General features: G+C 58.0%; 4 protein-coding genes across 8 annotated transcripts in view; 2 read left to right on the top strand and 2 right to left on the bottom strand.

The window, feature by feature from the left end:
- The first annotated feature begins 83 nt into the window (after nt 1-83).
- MXD3 (MAX dimerization protein 3) lies at nt 84-1,521 on the top strand. Its single transcript, XM_068206111.1, has 5 exons — nt 84-314; nt 386-415; nt 519-633; nt 733-898; nt 981-1,521. Exons 1-5 carry the CDS (start codon nt 121-123, stop codon nt 1,088-1,090), a joined length of 615 nt encoding a protein of 204 aa, XP_068062212.1. The 5' UTR covers nt 84-120; the 3' UTR covers nt 1,091-1,521.
- A 149-nt stretch (nt 1,522-1,670) lies between these two features.
- PRELID1 (PRELI domain containing 1) lies at nt 1,671-3,474 on the bottom strand. Its single transcript, XM_068206110.1, has 5 exons — nt 3,299-3,474; nt 2,817-3,042; nt 2,624-2,737; nt 2,322-2,400; nt 1,671-1,938 (listed from the first exon to the last, which is right to left on the bottom strand). The coding sequence occupies exons 1-5, from the start codon at nt 3,388-3,390 to the stop codon at nt 1,802-1,804; spliced, it is 648 nt and encodes a 215-aa protein (XP_068062211.1). The 5' UTR covers nt 3,391-3,474; the 3' UTR covers nt 1,671-1,801.
- Nucleotides 3,475-3,518: 44 nt separating this feature from the next.
- RAB24 (RAB24, member RAS oncogene family) lies at nt 3,519-6,231 on the top strand. Of its 2 annotated transcripts, none has more exons than XM_068206108.1 (8): nt 3,519-3,700; nt 4,077-4,145; nt 4,267-4,345; nt 4,476-4,543; nt 4,642-4,741; nt 5,103-5,153; nt 5,254-5,317; nt 5,751-6,231. In XM_068206108.1, exons 1-8 carry the CDS (start codon nt 3,584-3,586, stop codon nt 5,884-5,886), a joined length of 684 nt encoding a protein of 227 aa, XP_068062209.1. In that variant the 5' UTR covers nt 3,519-3,583; the 3' UTR covers nt 5,887-6,231. The 2 variants fall into 2 exon arrangements, with proteins under 2 accessions (XP_068062209.1, XP_068062210.1); XM_068206109.1 differs by having other exon boundaries at nt 3,524-3,700; nt 5,254-5,316; nt 5,822-6,231.
- Nucleotides 6,232-6,312: 81 nt separating this feature from the next.
- NSD1 (nuclear receptor binding SET domain protein 1) overlaps nt 6,313-16,765 on the bottom strand; it is a 62,171-nt gene continuing 51,718 nt past the window's right edge. For all 4 annotated transcript variants that reach the window (XM_068206103.1, XM_068206104.1, XM_068206105.1 and 1 more), the window contains exon 23: nt 6,313-15,087. In XM_068206103.1, the coding sequence (XP_068062204.1) occupies nt 12,782-15,087 (2,306 nt within the window). In that variant the 3' untranslated portion in view covers nt 6,313-12,781. The remainder of the gene's footprint in view (nt 15,088-16,765) is intronic.

Below are 16,765 nucleotides of genomic sequence, written 5' to 3'. Positions count from 1 at the left end.
CCGCGGGGGCGTGGCCCGCGCCGTCCCCTCCCGCCGATTCAAATTTGAAGCACGCGCTTTCCCGCCTGAATTTGTTTGCCCGCCGAGGTGACGTCAGCGGCGCGGGGCGCCCCGCAGCCAATGAGCGCGCGGCTGGCGGGCCCCCCCCACCCTCCCGCCATGGAGCCCGCGGCCAGCAGCATCCAGGTGCTGCTGCAGGCGGCCGAGTTCCTGGAGCACCGCCAGCACCGGCACCCGCTCGGCCTGGCCGAGGCCGAGCACGGCTACGCCGCGCTCTGCCCTGCGCCGCCGCGCCGGGCCGTGGGCAGCGTCAGGTAAGCGGTGGGCGAGTGGGTGTGTGGGTGGACGGCGGCGGTGGTGCTGATCACCCGGGTCTCTCCCGCAGGTCGGTGCACAACGCGCTGGAGAAGCACAGGTACGGGGGTGCGTGGGGGGAGAGCGGCGGGGCAGGGCATGGTAGAGCCCGTGCCTCTCCGTGGCTGACCCCCGTGTTGCTCCCCTCCCCTGCCCGGCCGCAGGAGAGCGCAGCTCCGGTGCTGCCTGGAGCGGCTGAAGCAGCAGGTACCGGTGGGCGCGGGGCCGTCCCGTTCCACCACGCTGAGCCTCCTGCACCGTGCCCGGCTTCACATCCAGGTGAGGGGGGCGGTGGCACCGGCATCGCTCGGGAGGTTTCTGTATGGTAACAGGGCTGCCCAGCTCGGCCGCCGCTCATGGTTCACCGGGTCCCCACAGAGGCTGGAGGAGCAGGAACTGAGGGCACGAAGGGCCAAGGACCGGCTGCGGGACCGGCAGCGGAGCCTGCAGCGGCGGCTGGAATCGCTGCTCTTGCCCGCTGATGGGGAACGGGCACGGGCTGACAGCCTGGACTCGTCCCGGCTCTCAGAGCCCTCCGAGGAAGGTAAGAAAGGGGAAAGAAAGAACGAGGGTGGGCAGGGAGGGATAGCAGCCAAGGGCCTGACCCGGCCTTCCCCCGTGCCCAGAGGATGCCGAGGTAGAGGTGGATGGTGTGGTGTTCAGCGGGGACCTGCTGCCCAGCTTTGGCACCGGGAGGGACCACAGCTACTCCAGCCCCCAGAGCCCCGCGTCCTGACGGTGCCTGCTGCCTTCCCTGCACTGCCTGCCTGCCTCCTTCCTGCTGGGAACCCAGCCCCAGCCAGCCTCATCACAGCTGCCAGGCTACGGGGCCACAAATGGGAGCAAGAGGCCAGCTTTTCCCCCCACAGCTGGGTGGCACTGGCTGTGGCACTGGCTGTGGCACTGGGTGCATGGGGCTGGACTGTGCTGTGGCACCTGCTGTGCACAAGGCACTGGAAGAGGTGCTGGAAGAAGGCCCAGCTGTCGCTGAGGACACCCTCCTGCCTCCCCCTGTGCACCCACGGGCAGTCTGGGGGCTGCCTGGCGTGGGTATGGGGCGGTGCTGCCCGCTGCAGACACGACTACAGGAAGGCTCTCCTGCCCCTGGAAAGCCAGGAAAGGGAAACAAGAGCATTAAGCAACCTGCCTTCATGCTCCTGCAGCCACCCCGCTCTCTTGTACAGACCCGACACTTTTATAGTAAAGGCACTTGGTAAAACCCTGGCCTGTGTCTTCCCTACAGAGGGCTGGACCCCCAGAGTGGAGAGCGGCACTGGGCTCTGCTCTAGCCAGGCCAGCCTCAGCCAAATCAGAGGTGGGAGTAGATTCTTTAATGATAATTACATCTCAGAAAGGGTCAAGCAGCAGCTGATTGTCAGACTTATACAGTTTCTTTAAAAATATAAAATCTAAGGAGTCTCCTATCTGTCCTGGTGCAGCTGGCCCCTCACACGTACTGCTTCTTCTTGGTGGCTGCCTTGCTCGCCAGGTCCTTGGCTTTCTCCGTAGCAGCCAGAGCTGTTTCCTTGGCTTTCTCGGTCGCTTCCTTGGCTGTCTCCACCAGTGTTTTGGATGGAGCTTCTCCTACAACATGGAAGCTATTAACCCCACAGGAGTGCCGGCTAGACCGGCCCTGCCACCGAGGCACTTCCCCACACAGGGAGGAAGATGAGCCCGGCGTTCCTGACCCCAGCACGTCGCGAAGGGGAACCACACGCACGTGACTGTTGCCATGTTCCACCCCCTCCTGCCTGCACTCCACCCTTGCCCGGCCCTGCAATCACTGCTGGCCTGATCCACTCAGGAGGAGCAGGCAGTGCCAAGACACGGGCCAAAGGCAAGGGGTGAGGATTTCACAGTCAGATGAGTTCAAGCAACAACCTGCCCATGGACTGGAGTGTTCCCAGAGTGACCTCTAACTCCAAGAGACCCATCCTGGTCAGCCCCAGCCTGCCCTTGGTGCCCACCTTGCATTTTTGCTAGCACATATTCAAATCCCTTAGTGCTCTTGGTCACGTTGCTTTTGAACCTGGCCAGACCAAACTCCTGCAAGAAAAAAAGTCAGTGAAGGTGCGAGCCCTGTCACACACAGCCCCAGGGGCTTTGTCCCAGCTTGAAAAGTCACAGTGACTTTCACAGTGATGGTTCTGGGTGCCTCAAGAGCTCATAAGGATTGGGGGGGGGGGGGGAACAACGGGAAAAGGTGTAAAAACCAGCACAAGGAAAGGGTAGAGCTGGGGCGAGCAGGAGCTCTGCTGCTGGAGCTCACCTGGATGGCCCGCGAGACGCCAAACAGGCTGGAAGATACCCAGGCTTCCCGCTTGACCTCGGTCCAGTTGCTGTTCTCGGGGTTCACCCGGTACTCGCAGCGCTCCTCCACCACCTGCACGAGGCACAGCCCGGCCGTGGGCACCGCTGGGGCCCCTCCACCCCCCACGCACCCGCCCAGCAGCAGCGCCTACCATGAGACGAGCGTGGTTGATGTTCCAGGTGAATGTGGTCATGGTTCGGTTCTTGGGGTCCACGATAGAGTCCTCCAGGATGTAGACGGAGTGGGCGACATTGGCTGGGAAGAAGCGCTCTGCCCAGCGCGGCATCCGGTTGGTCTTGGTCAGGAGCCGCCGAGAGAGCAGCTTGTGGTCCGGCGTCACCTCCCGGTGCACGATGTCTTCGGTCAGGACATGTTTGCTGAAATGGGGAAGAAAACATCACGCCCTGCTCCTCGCCGACACTCCCCCGGGGCTGGGAATCGCCAGGAACTGAAGGATTAAGGCAGGCAGGGAGGAACCAACTGCCCGCTGGGCGCTTGGGGTGCGGGACACCCCTCCCCGCCGGCTGGAGCCCGCGGGACCCCCGGGGAAAGGGCTGGGCCGGGCACGGGGAGCGGCACCAAGCCCAGCTGGGACCGAGCGGCGGAAGGCGGGCGGGGAGGGCCGCGGCGCACCTGTAGGGGTTGGGGTAGCGCTGCCAGAAGGCGGCGAACACCTGGTCCCAGGGCCCCTTGAGGACGCCCAGGCTGGCGCAGTATTTCCCCATGGGGCCGCCGCTCAGGCCCGCGCCTGCTGGGCGGCCGCCATGCGGCCCGCGCGCCCCGCCCCGCCCCGCCGCGCGCTTCCGCCCCGCACTGCGCACTTCCGGCCCCGCCCCGCCCGCTTCCGGCCCCGCCCCGCTCGGTTCCGGCCCCGCCCCGCCCGGTGCGGCCCCGCCCCGCGGCGGCGGCGGCGCGAGGATGAGCGGGAGGCGGGTGGACGCCAAGGTGGTGCTGCTGGGGCAGGAGGGGGTGGGCAAGAGCAGCCTCGTGGAGCGCTGCGCCCACGGCCGCTTCCGCGCCGGGCCCTACCAGAACGTGAGTGGCACGCCGGCACCTCGCGGCCCCGGGACGGCGCCCCCCGCGTCTCCCTCGCCTCCCCGCGATGAGCCCCTCGCGTGGCACCCCCGCCTCCTGCCGTGCGGGGTCACCCCGTTTCCGCGCCGTGTCCCCGGGATGCTGCCACCCGCGTCTCTGGCACGGCGTCCCCTCGCCTTGTTCCCCCCGTGTCCGGGCTGGGAGCCGCCGCATCCCTCCCGCGCCCGCGGCTCGGTCCCCTCGTTTCGTCCCCCTCTTTCCGCACGGCCCGGGATGAATTCCCCCGTGTCCCTGCGCCGGTTTCCACCGTGTTCCCAGGCCGGATGCCCCCGCATCCCCGGGCCGGTTCCCACCGCTCCTCTTGCTTCGCTTCCAGACGATCGGAGCCGCTTTTGTGGCCAAGGTGATGACCGTGGGGGACCAGACGGTGACGCTGGGCATCTGGGTAAGTGCAGGGGCGAGGGCCGTGCCAGCGGCCCGCTGACATGCCTGGCCACCCCCTAACCCTGGGACCCTCCGACCCCTGTCACCTGCCCACCTGCCGAGCGCTTCCCTGTCGCCCCCAGGACACGGCGGGCTCGGAGCGCTACGAGGCCATGAGCCGCATCTACTACCGGGGAGCCCGGGCTGCCGTCGTCTGCTATGGTAAGGGCACGGAGAATGGGAAGGGGAAGGAGCTGGTGGCTGCAAAGGGCCCGGGCCGGGGTGGTGGTGGTGGCACCGGTGGGTCGGGCACTGAGGAGCAGCGTCAGCAGACCCCCATTCCTCTCCCCAGATCTCACCGACAGTGGCAGTTTCCAGCGAGCCAAGTTCTGGGTGAACGAGCTGCAGAACTGTGAGGAGGTACGGGGGGCCCGGGGGCTGTGAAGCCTCCCCGCAGGACAAGGGGCGCTGGTGGTGGGGACGCGGGCGCACCCCTCCCAACCCTTTTCCTGCCGCAGGGCTGCCGGATCTACCTGTGTGGCACCAAGAGCGACCTGCTGGAGGAGGACAGGAGGAAGCGGGGGGTTGACTTCCACGATGTGCAGGACTACGCTGATGGTACGGCCAGTGCTGGCCCTTCCCGGGCTCGTGATCATCGAGTGGGTGGGGAGTGAGGGAGGATTGAGCTGCTGCGACCACTCGAGGAGCTCTGCCCTTGCCGTGCCCACAGCAGATCCGACGGCACCTGGGCTCCCTGTATGGTGAGGCACCGGCTCTGCCAGGGACCTCCCTGGGCACAGCATGTCCTGACATGGACAGGCACGTGGCCAGCTGGGCCAAGGGGCTGGGAGCCCTGCCCTGGGTCCCTGCCAGCCTGCTGTCAGCAGCTGTGCCCAAGGGGTGACTCTGGGGGCAGACGAGCCCGTGGAGCCATATCTGCTGCACAAGCAGCAAGTGCCAACCTGGGCCCTCATTTCAGAGATCAAAGCAGACCTCTTTGAGACCTCCAGTAAAACGGGCCAGAGCGTGGGTGAGTAGCTCCTTGCTGGGGCCGTGTCCTGGCTGAGCAGGGCTGGGGGCTCTGGCTGGCAGGGGGGCACCCACAGCTGCCCTGCCTCCTCTCCCCCCAGATGAGCTGTTCCAAAAGGTCGCCGAGGACTATGTCAACTTCTCCGCCTTCCAGGTGATGACAGGTGAGTAGGCAGGACCTGTTTCTTCCCAGGCACCCTACCCTGTACTTCTGGGTGCAGAGCATGAGCTCTGGGGGTCAGACAAGGCTTCCCTTGGGGGCTGCTGTGGCTCTGTGCCAGGGTTTGTCTCATGGAGTTTGAGTTCTGTCACAGCAACCTCATGCCTGCTCAGGCCAGGCTCAGCACACCCGCCCAGCTGGCTCACGGTGGCATTTGGCAGCCGGGAGCCAGGAGCCTTGCTGGGCTGCAGGACTGCCTCAGCTCTGCACCAGCCCTGCCCAGGCATGCTCAGCCTGGCTGTGCCTCCCGCCCTGGGCTGGCCCATGCTGTGTGAGCTGTGCCATGACCCTGAACCCATGCTGTGTGAGCTGTGCCATGACCCTGAACCTCGCCGCTTCTCCACCGGGCACCAAACCCTCCCCAGGGGACCTGCCGGGGCCCACACCTGGGACCAGCAGCTTTGGTGGCGTGGACGTGCCAGCAGCCTGCTGCTCCTGCTCTCTTCCAGAGGACAAGGGTGTCAACCTGGGCCAGAGGAACAGTCCCTACTTCTACAGCTGCTGCCACCACTGAGCCCCTGTGCCAAAAGGGAATTGCTGCTGCCGAACGGGCAGCTGGCGCGCACCGGACTCTTCCGGTTTTTTACCTGCCGTGTTTTAGCTGTTGGGGCCTGTCTGCAGCACAGCCTCCGGACTGCTCTCCTGGCACACAGAGCGGCACAGGGCTGCCGTGCAGTGCCAGGAATCATGGACTGTCACTCTGGGGACCCCCTCCCTGCCACCTGTGGTGTTTGTGGGAGCTGTGGTGGCCCAGCGGTGGCCAGTAACTTATTGTCTTAGAGATGCTCGATTCTTTGCAGATTTATTTAAGCGTCTTCTCTCGAGGTGTACAATGTAAATAAAACGCGTTGTGGTCTGAGCCGTACCCCTGCGCGCTAGGCTGTCAGGGCTCTCCCCTCCCTGCCTCCCCCCACTCAGCAAGACAAACCACAAGAGGACATCGAGAGTAAAGTTAAACTTTACTTTACAGTAATTTTTCTTCTATATACAAAGAATTACAGTACATGTTCTGGGAGCACCTGGGCAGGGCAACCCTCTTTTCATGATAAGTTTCACATACACAGCCAACAGTCTAAGGGGAGCAAAATGAAAGTAATCAATGGTCCAAGACTCTCCCCTCTCCCTCTTCTAAAAATAATATACATGCTGGAAATATGTAGTTTACTCTCACCTGCTCTGACATTCCTTCTTACAACTGACAGACGACTCCTGGCCAGGGCTGAGCACCCCTTTGTCCCCCCTGCAGTGCTCCGGCTCTGGCCTCTGCCTTGGCTGGGATCCTTGACTCCTGCTGTGTTTCCCTCTGCCTGAGCCTGCAGAACAGGACCCTGTGGGGGACCCCCGTTTGCTGCCACCCTGTGGGCAGCAGACCTCGGAGGGGAAGGGAGGCAGCGTGGGGCTGCTCACACCAAGGTTATTCCCATGAGCAAACCTGTCACTCGTGGCTCCAGCACAACTTTCGCTGCTGCCATGAGTGGTCCCCCATGTCCCCGGGCAGTGAGGAAGGGGCAGTGGGCAGCCACCCTCCCCAGGGCCCTTGGCTAGCTGGCAGCCAGGACCCCAGCTAGGGCACACAGTGCTGGAGGGGGGCAGGGGACGTTAAGAGCAAGGCCCAGTGCCCAGCATGGTCAGTGTCTTGGGGGGTGAGCAGGCTGGTAGAGCAGCGAGCTCGGCACCACGGATACGCAGGGCTGGGAGCGCCACTGCAGAAAGGCTTCCATGGCCCCTCGAAGGCAGAGCCACTCCCCACCTGCTCCGCCAGCCGGGGCCACCCTCAGCTCCAGCCAAGCTCCACCTTGAGCCTCCCGGTGTGCTTGCTGCTTTTCCTTTTAACAAGTTCCCAGTGTCTACAAAAAAATACACAAAACCCAGTTCCTTGAAGTCAACAACTCGGAAACATCAGAAAAAGAAACAAAAACTGAAACCAGCTCAGTACCAAACGGACACGAAGAACATGCAGTAGCGGATGCCTGCTTGCTTCACGTGGCTCCACGGGCTCCCCACGGGGCTCAGTGGCACACTGGTTTAGTCTCAAAACCACCAGAAACCGAAGGAACCGAGTCGCTCCTTGTCCTGTTTCAGTCACACGTGCTGAAGCCCGGCCTCAGCTCCAGGGGGATGGGATCAGCTGGCCAAGAAGCCCCAGCCCGAGGGCCAGGAGCCGTGAGTCCAGCCCTACTGTGCTAAGCTGCCAACGGTTTACAATAGCACCACAATAGCCCAAGGGCTTTGCCAAGGGCAAACATGATTAAAACTTTACCTTGAAATAGGCCATAGCAACACCCATTTCTCAGATTTCCCTAGGAGGTAGATTCAGTGCTGTAGGGACTGTCCATCACTGCTGCTCCTCCAGCCCGAGCTCACACAATCTGTCCTGTTCCCCCGGCACCAAACTTTGCTTACATCACTTTTGTAGGACCCGGAGCAGGAATCTTGCATCCTCCCATCTCCTGCTAAGCAAGGGCACTGCCACCCCACAGCTGAGACTCCTGCTGAAGCCAGGTACGTGGCAGAGCAGTCCCCAAGCTCCAGTGTCCCGTGTCCCAGGCCCTGGGAGCCCCAAGCACCCATCAGCCCAGCTGTGCTGCTGCAGGAGGAGCAGCCTCGGCTGCAAATGCTGCTACCGGCGTTATCACTATCACAGGAGGGTGGGCAATTAGCGCGGGCAAAGCCTGGGAGATAAACACAGCATCCCCCCATACTTTCAGAGTAGCTGCACGATTTGCCACTTTGCTTTAACACTCACTGGCTAGTAAAGGCCAAAAGCCTCATCAGTAATTTAGGGCAAAGCACATTACAAGCATGTTACAATTATGGTTATTCCAAACATCAAGCAAAATCAGAAGTTAAGGCTGAAATTAAAAATAAACAGAAGGTGTTGAAGGTCTGAAGTTTCTCAAACTCCCCCTGCCCTCCAGTGTCACAACACTGGCTGTGGTGTCCAGATAGGATGGGCACACCCAGAGCATGCTCAGGGCTAACACACTGCCAAGAGCATCCAGGTTAGGGCTGCTTTTTCTTTCTCTTCCGTTTTTTTTTTCCTGTGAAACTAAGCTGAAGCTTTTCTAGCAAATGCACTGTCTCACCTTAGTTCTTTAATGTCCTTTACATTCAATCATCTCTCTTATCTCCCAAACTTTAACACCAGCCACACCTTCAGAGCCTCTGCCTGCAGGGGTTTAACCCTGAATTAACGTGTGCTCCCACAGTACCACCCAGATGCTTTGTGTATTGAAGTGACTCTGGTTCCTGTGGAGCTTTTTTTGTTAAATAGGAAAAGTTTAACTGGAGAACAGCAATAAAGCAAGCTACCATGAGCTAATTTGCATCTGGAGACGTGCAGTAGGTGAGGTGATTATTCCTGACAGTGCTAACTCTCCTGCTAGATTCACCAGAGCCCTGGCTGACAGTGGGCACAGGGGAGGATGGGACCAGCCACGCAGAACAGTGGCCTGTGCATGCTCCCCTCCTGCCCACACATCCACACATGCTGTGGCGGCTCCTCCTCTGCAACCCTCCTCCCGATGGGGCACAAAGCCCTGACCACGCTGCTACCCCCCATCAGAGCTCCTCTGTCACCAAAAGGCACCTGGGACTCTCCTGCCCACAGGAAATCCAACACTAGAGTGGGTCCTCCCACTTGGGTGGGGTGGAGGCCACGGCCCACTGCTGACCCCAGCCCACTGCTCTGAGCAGGGGCAGCAGTTATCCTGGCAGCAGGGATGTTGACCAGCAAAGTGTTCACACAGGAGCAGAGCCTGCATCCCCTTCAGAAATGGGAAGAGGGAGCCACTCCTACCAGGAATGAGTCTGGAAAATTCCTGTGAGCCATCGTGGGACACCAGGGAAGGGACAGAGATAATTACACCCTTGATTCTGCTTCTACAGTGCTCCACACCAGTGAATCAACACAGGAGTCACCTCTCACCCACCTTGGGTGCAATTAGGGCTGCCCCAGGACTAAGTGACCAGGTGACTGGATCCCTCCAACACAGCAAGAGAGCATCACAACCTTGGCATGGAGCTGTTGCACAGGTCTGAGCCCGGCTGGAGGCTGCAGAAGTGTCTCACCCACAAAGTCTGCCAGGGGTATGGGTTACTTTGTCTCTACCCTTTACTTTTAAAATCCCCCGTGATTCCAACTGGCTGAATTCTGAAGGCAGTAACAAATGTCAGCAAACTTACCCAACTGCTTCAACACAGACATGTCCCTCTCCTCCTCCAAGGCAGTGCTGCCAGCTGCCACTAGTGAGTCACCTTGAGTACAGAAGATGCCCACATTTCCTTCACAAGGGTTTTGCTGCCTGTAGCTGTTCTCCAGCTCATGCTCCCTAATGAGGGCAGGCTGGACAAAGGCAGGGCTGCTGGAACCTCTCTCTACAGCTGGTCAGGCCTTGTCTACGTGACCCAGAAAAGCCCAGAGACTCCCAAAAGCACCACTACTTCCTCTGAAAAGCCCTTCTGATCTGACAGAGCATCACCCCAGGCTCCAGCAAGGGTGAAGAGGGAAGAGCAGCTTCCTGGCTTCCTCCTTCAATGATGTTCCTCAACACCAGTTTTGCCAAGCAGTCTCCTAGCTATGCTGAACTCAACTTTCCAACAGTAGCTGCAAGGTAAGAAGCCAAAAACCTGGATCCTTGTGGAAAAGAGAGACAAGAAGAGAGACGGGCTACAGTAGCTGCAACAAAGTAGGCTGTGGAAAACGCCATGCAAAGGTTTAATCCATGTTCACTGCTCCAAACAAGCTTTTGGGTAAGCACCTGCTGGCATGAAAGGCAGCTGCTGCCGTGAGCCTCACCCTGCTACGTGAGCCCGCGATTTATAGAAGTGATTTTTTTCAAACCTGCTCTTGTGAGAATTCACTGAGAACTTCTCCATTTTACAGATTTAAAAAAGCCTGCACCAAAAATATTCACAGTTTATTTTTTCATGAAACAAGTAACTAGTTAACACATGACAATGCGAAGCGGAGGTGGACAGAGCAGTGCAGAGACCTCTCTGGTTACAGTGGGAGCTAGCTGGGTGCTGGCACTGAGGAAATCCTACTTACACAATCTACATCACTAAGTCCAGCTCATGGGAAGGCTTATAAATGTAAATTCAAGATTTATTTTCCTTCTCACACATGATAAATACTTAATATACTGAACGCCGTAATTTTTTTTTCATTTTTGTTTAAAAACCTTAATGAATGCCCATAAAATTATCTTCTCTCTCAATGGATCTGAGTTGTCCTGATTCCCTTTGTGGAGGAGTCACGCAGAAATGCAAGCTGCTTGCACTTCCCCTAGTTTCAGCAGCAAGCAGGAACTGACCTGCCAGTCTTCCCGGAAAAAAACAACATTAAACAAGTAAGTTTCCATAAGCCATAAAGCTTTTCCAAGTGGTGAGCTATTCTACAAAGCATCTGAAATGATTTGGACTAGAGAAGAGATAGCACTGGTAATGTCCCCTTGTGCCCAGCACACCCGGCCTTTACAGCAGAATGTTGTCTCAGGGTGCACACATCAGGAAAGGAGAACGGATCAGGATTTGTCTTGGTACACGTGTCTGCCTCCCTTCATAGAAAACTACAAAGCTCACGACTGTCTGCTCTGGGAGCAGCAGGCACTTGCAAGCCAGGTGGGAACAAGGACCTGCTCCCATGTTGGAGGAAGGAGGTCAGCATGGGGCTGAACTCTCCCTTCCTGGGGAGGGGCCTGTGGATCTGCCTGGAAGGAGAAGGATACACACACTGGAGCTGCGCAAGGGTCTGGCTGCGGCACGGAGATCTGAGGCTGCGGCCCCAGATTGGTGGAGCTCAGGTAATTACAGAGGTAATGTGTTGTGAGAGTGGGAAAAAGCTGGTCAGCAGCGTTTCCTCGGCAGGACACCAACCCTATCCAGGCCAGGCAGTGCCACCAAAGGAGGTCTGTCCTCCTCCTGCCTGCGAGGGTGCCGGTGGTCACAAGATGCTGCAGGTCCCTGGGACTCTACTGCCTGCCCCACGAGCACCACAGCCAAGCCAACTTCTGCCTCAACGCTTGAGTGAACGGCTTTCAGCAGGCCTAGTCTGGACACCAGCCCGATGACCACCAGGTACTAAACATCGCCTTCACTGTAAAAGGGAGAAGAGAGAAAAAGAAAGCCAGCCAGCTGCTGGAGCCCACCGTGTTCCAGTGTGAGAACTACAATTCAGTTGGATGGACGCACACGCGCACACACACATGCACACCAACACAGTCCAGTTAATTCAAGTCTCCTTTGGTTGTAGAAGAGTTAAGCCAGAAGCTACACAAGGGGAAGGTGTTGAGATGGGTCCTGATCCAGCTACGACACCCTTGCCTCTGCGCTGTGCAGCGAGCGGGACAGGTTTGGCTTGCTGCTGGCAACACCAGGCGTGATGGGAACACGTTCTGAACACATCTGAGGCAAAGGGAGAAAGGACTGCTCAGTCCGCTGGCTCACGCTGACAACAGAGGTCTAGAAGAGACTGGATGGAAATTTGAAAGGGAGCACTGTCCCCCTGGCAGGGCAGTGCCCAGCACCTCCAGGAAGCCACTCTGCTCTGCTCTGCTATTGCTGCTTTATGGGTCACTACGTTGTCAAGTGCAGGAAAACACTCCGCGTGTCCTGTACTAAAGGATTAAGACCCAAGAACGAAAAAACTCCCAGATGACTTCTTCCAAGATCTCTCTTTTCCCTGACTTCCTCCAGATTTCCCGCTTCTTGGGCCTGGCCGGTCGCAGCTCTGTAGAAAAGGAGCCTGAATGGATACTGCCTATTGCTGGAGAAAACTGCACTGAGCGAGTGCAGGAGCTCCTCTCCCATCTCACTGGAGATGATCCCTGTCCTTGAGCAAACCACACACACAGCATGTCCCGGTAAACACACGGACAAACCTCGTAAAGCAACGCCCTGCAGGGACAGAGACCTGGGCAGGTGACATAAAATCCCTTCCCTGCTTCTGGAGTCTGGCAAGGACACACACCTGACTGCTCACCGCGTGATCCCTGAAACATCTCCAGTGCCAGGGCAGCCTGACTGATCCATCTTATTTAAATGCAGTTACAAGAGCAAGGCCTCTGGCTGTGCCTAGGAACCCACCTACAAATCAAACCTGGAGCTTGAACACACTGGATCAGTAATGTGACCATTTCAATGGAATTGGAGATTTTTACCCAAAGTGGACTCTTTATTTCAGCTTTACCATTTGTAAAAGGAAGAGGAAAAGGTCACGGATGCTCTCTCCCTTTGGCTGGGCCAGACTCAGATTTAAGAGAATGTCCTTGCTCGTGTCACAAGAGAATATGGATGGGATGTGCATGGGTTAGGGGCTGGGCTCAGGGAAGTGAATAAAAAAAACAAAACAAAGATTCCCCCTCCCTAAACATTAAACGACTGAAACCTGCCTCCCATATTCACCAACCTCACTTTGGCTCTGAGTCAGCCAACTCACGACAGACAGAATCCTGGTTACGGGCTAGCGCTGTGTTTTGTTCAGGCAAAGGGTCCTGCCCCCGAGGAGTCTGTGCTTTTCCATTCAGCCAAGCAATCTGATCAATTGTCTGAACGTTCGTGACAAGCCACTGCATCTGCTCGGGGGGCACCGGCGCTTCCCTGGCTGGCCGAGGGGTCTGCTCGAATGCACACAATCTCTCTGATGTCCACGGGGTCTGCTCCGAGGGGGCTGAGGCCACTTCCCAGCTGGGCTGAAGGGTTGGTTCTGGTAGTTTCTCTGCTGTCCGGGAAGGCTGCTCCGCAGGCGTCAGGGTTTTCGTGGTGGACCAGTGGCTTTGCTCATGCGTCTGTAGTTTCTCTGTAGGCCAAGGTACTTGTCCAACCTGCGTCACCACCTTCCCAGCAGACCAAGAGATTTGCTCCCCAGCTAACATGGTCCTCTCTTTCTGCTGGGGACTCAGTTCCATGGCTGGGGCTCCTCTCTCCTTCAGCTGAGCGTTCTGGTCGACAGGACGCAGCGCCTTCTCCGACAGCAACAGCCTCGGAGCTGATGCAGCTAGAGGCTTGTCCAAGGCTTGAGGCCGAGGAGCCACAGCAGGAGCCAGCTTATCCGATGCCTGAGGCCACGGGGCTGTAAGAGCGAGAGACCTCTCCAAGAGCTGAGGCCGAGACACCCCAGAGCTGAGAGCCTTTTCCAAAGGAAGAACCCGCAGGGCCCCAGAGTCAGGAGCCTTCTCTGGAGGAAGGGGTCGCAGCACCCCAGGGGAGAGAGACTTCTGTGTGAGCGGGATCCGAAGGGCCCCTGAGCTGAGACCCTTCTCCGTGGCCAGGACATGCGGTGACCGGGAGCCAGGGGCCTTCTCTGTGGGCAGGATCTGAGGCATACCCGAATCAGCAGCCTTCTCTGGAGACACGGGACAGGGTGACCCAGAGCTGGGAGACTTCTCTGTGTCTGGGACCCGCACTGCCCCAGAGAAGGAAGCCTTTTCTAGAGGCAAGGATTGTGGTACTGCTGATCCAGGAGCCTTCTCTGAGGGCAGGATCCTTGAGACTGGGGAGTCTGGGACTTCTTCAACAGAAACAGACCACAGCACCTCAGGACTGGAAGCCATCTCCAACGCTGGGACCTGCGGCACCACAGAGCTGGAAGCCTCTTCCACAGCCTGCGGCTGCGGACTCTGGGCAGAGGAGTCGTCCAGCGGCTGGAGCTGATCGGCCTCAGGAGGCTCATCCTCCTGCCGGGACTGCAGCATCCCCACCGTGGTGAGGAGTCTGTCAGACAGGGGAGGATGCAGGCATTTCACAGGGAACTCATCCAGCAGCTCGGGCTGCTGGGCCCTGCTGTCAATGAGGGACTTGTCCGATAACTCCAAAACCTCGGGGGCATCAGGAGCCTCATCTGACAGCTGGAGCTGCAGGTCACCAGCAGTAACAAGTGACTCGTCCAGCGGGGACTGCGGCGATCCCAGAGGAGATTTGCTCGGCAGCTGAGGCTGCGAGGCGTCACTGGAGGACTCGTCCAGCGGCCACAGCACCGCGTTGCTGGGAGGTTTGTCGGGCTGCTGAGGCCGCAGCGCTACAATGATGGGCTGCTTCTCTGACTGCAGCCTCAGGGACAGGGCAGCCTGGGGCTTGTCTGATGGCTGCAGGCGGAGCGACAGGGTGGTGGGAGGTTTGTCTGAAGGCTGAAGCCGGAGCGAGAGGGTGGTGGAGGGTTTGCTGGATGGCTTCAGCCTCAGTGACAAGGTGGCGGGGGGTTTATTTGACGGTGGCAGTCTCAGAGCCAGGGTGGCAGGTGGTTTATCTGGTGAAGGTAGCCTGAGGGCCAGGGTGGTGGGGGGCTTGTTTGATGGCTGCAACCTCAGGGCAAGGGTGGTGGGGGGCTTGTCTGAAGAAGGCAGCCTGAGCGCTAGGGTAGCAGGGGGCTTTTCTGGTGACTGCAGTCTGAGGGCCACAGACTGAGGTAGGTTGTCCAGGGGCTGAACACTCAGGTCTGGGTCTGCCTCTGTGTCTGCAGGCAGCTGCTCTGGCGGCTGGGTGTCCTCGCCGTTAGTCAGGCCTTCTATGGCAGGCGCATACTCACGGATTTCTCCTGGCTCTAAAGGGTGGGGCCCACAGGGATCATGCTCTGTGCAGCATAATCGTCCATCCAGCTTGGAGATGAAGAGCATTCCTTCCCGGTGCTGCTTGCAGAAGGACCTGGGGCACATCTCGCAGAACGAAGCTGCTTCCTTACCACACACATCACACTGATGCCACGGGCACTCCCACTTTCCTGCAGCACGGACATGGGAGAAAAGACACACCTTAGGAGTAGGACAAGGGCAAGAGACAAAGGCCTGCTGCAAAGGGAGTTGAGGGGAATGTGAGAACACTCCTGTAATACCCACATACAATTCTGCATTGTCCTCTTCGGTTTCTGCCTTAGCTCGACAGGCAATTAACACAAATCTGCATTCTCAGAAGCAGCAAGGGCAATGGTAATCATGACAAACACAAGCCACATCAGCTCAGACCAAAAGCCCATCTGGCTCCTGCAACAGAGGTGTCCTAACCAAGAGAGGTGTCTCGAGAGGAGCAGACATCCCCAGTTTTCACATCTCTGTAGCTCTAATTTTCATAGAAAATGGCACAGGTTATCTGTGCACAACACCCAAAGGACTTTTAAAGCAAACATGTCAGATTCATCTTTTAATTCTGGGTCAAAAATCTCCCTTCCTGTTTTTTAGAAAGAAGAAGTGAGAGAGCAGTGATCACAAGGGCTAAGTTTCTATTGTCTCTGAACCCAAAGACACATCCTTAAGCTCTGGCCATGTATGGCCATGATAAAACAAAGCTGCTCCCCCAGCAGCTCCATCTTCACAGTGAACCTACTGACCATCAGTACCAATACCACCAGCAGGCAAAACACAACGTTACACTTCAGAGACTGCTGCCTTTCTCACTTGTGATTGACCTCACTGGCTCTGCCTCCTGCTCCCTCAGCCAAGGCTGTGTCTGGCTCTACCAAACGCTTCCAGTTCATGGACACAACCAGACACACGCTGAGCTCCTGACCTCTCACCACAGGATGAGCAAAGATGTTTTTCCAAATACACCTCCTGCCTCTGTGCTCTCCCAGCACCCCACATCCCCCATCTCTCCTGCTCCCTGCCTTGCTGTGGGGAGCAGCTCCTCGCAGAGCAGCCCTGACACAGAGCTCTGAGCCAGAGGGCAACCACGGACACCAGCCAGGCCAGAGCACTTCCCAGCCTGCCTGAACCAAACCCACAGACCTGTGGCTACCAGCTCCTTTCCAGGGAGGCTGGTTCCTGCAGCACAGCACTGAGCAGCTGTGGGCATTGCTCCCTGGGCTTGTGCAACAGCAGCTCTCCACTCCCCTCTCTCACGCTGCTTTCCCCCTGGGGTTGAAGGCAACACATAGTAAGTTTTTCCCCTCCTTTGAAGCCAGTCCAAGGCTTCTGTTCCAGTCTCAAAATATGCATGCTGCTTTTATGTGTCTTTTCCAATTTTTCAGCATTTTTTTCCAAGTGAGGATGTTTAACACTTCCCATGGTCTCCCCTGCTCCTGGCTCGTGGTGCTGCAGCAGAGGCTGTCACTGCTCCCCCTGCACCAGCAGCATCCCAGAGACCCACACAACACTGCAAAGACCCTGGGACCATTCTTATAGAGGTCACTTGTACAGATGGAAAATTTAAAAAGTCAAAACCTGCTAGTTTGTTGCAGGAAGGATAAATCCTATCAAACCACTCTCATGGTCTTTGACAGGATAAAAAGGTCTAACGAATAAGCACCCTCTCTAGGGACAGCCTGGAGCTTTTGGAAGTAAGATCACACAATTAGCAAACATGCAAACAAGCAGGAAATTCCAATTACTTGACAGCAATGCCCATGGCAGAGGAAACATTTGAAGTAGAAAGTGCTGAACCTTTCATGTCCTGATTGATACTCT

The sequence above is a fragment of the Anomalospiza imberbis genome, chromosome 15, assembly GCF_031753505.1.
Source record: "Anomalospiza imberbis isolate Cuckoo-Finch-1a 21T00152 chromosome 15, ASM3175350v1, whole genome shotgun sequence".
Classification (NCBI taxonomy): Eukaryota; Metazoa; Chordata; class Aves; order Passeriformes; family Viduidae; genus Anomalospiza; species Anomalospiza imberbis.
The sequence above is the reverse complement of the archived record's forward strand: the minus strand, read 5'-3'. Positions and strand labels throughout refer to the sequence as shown.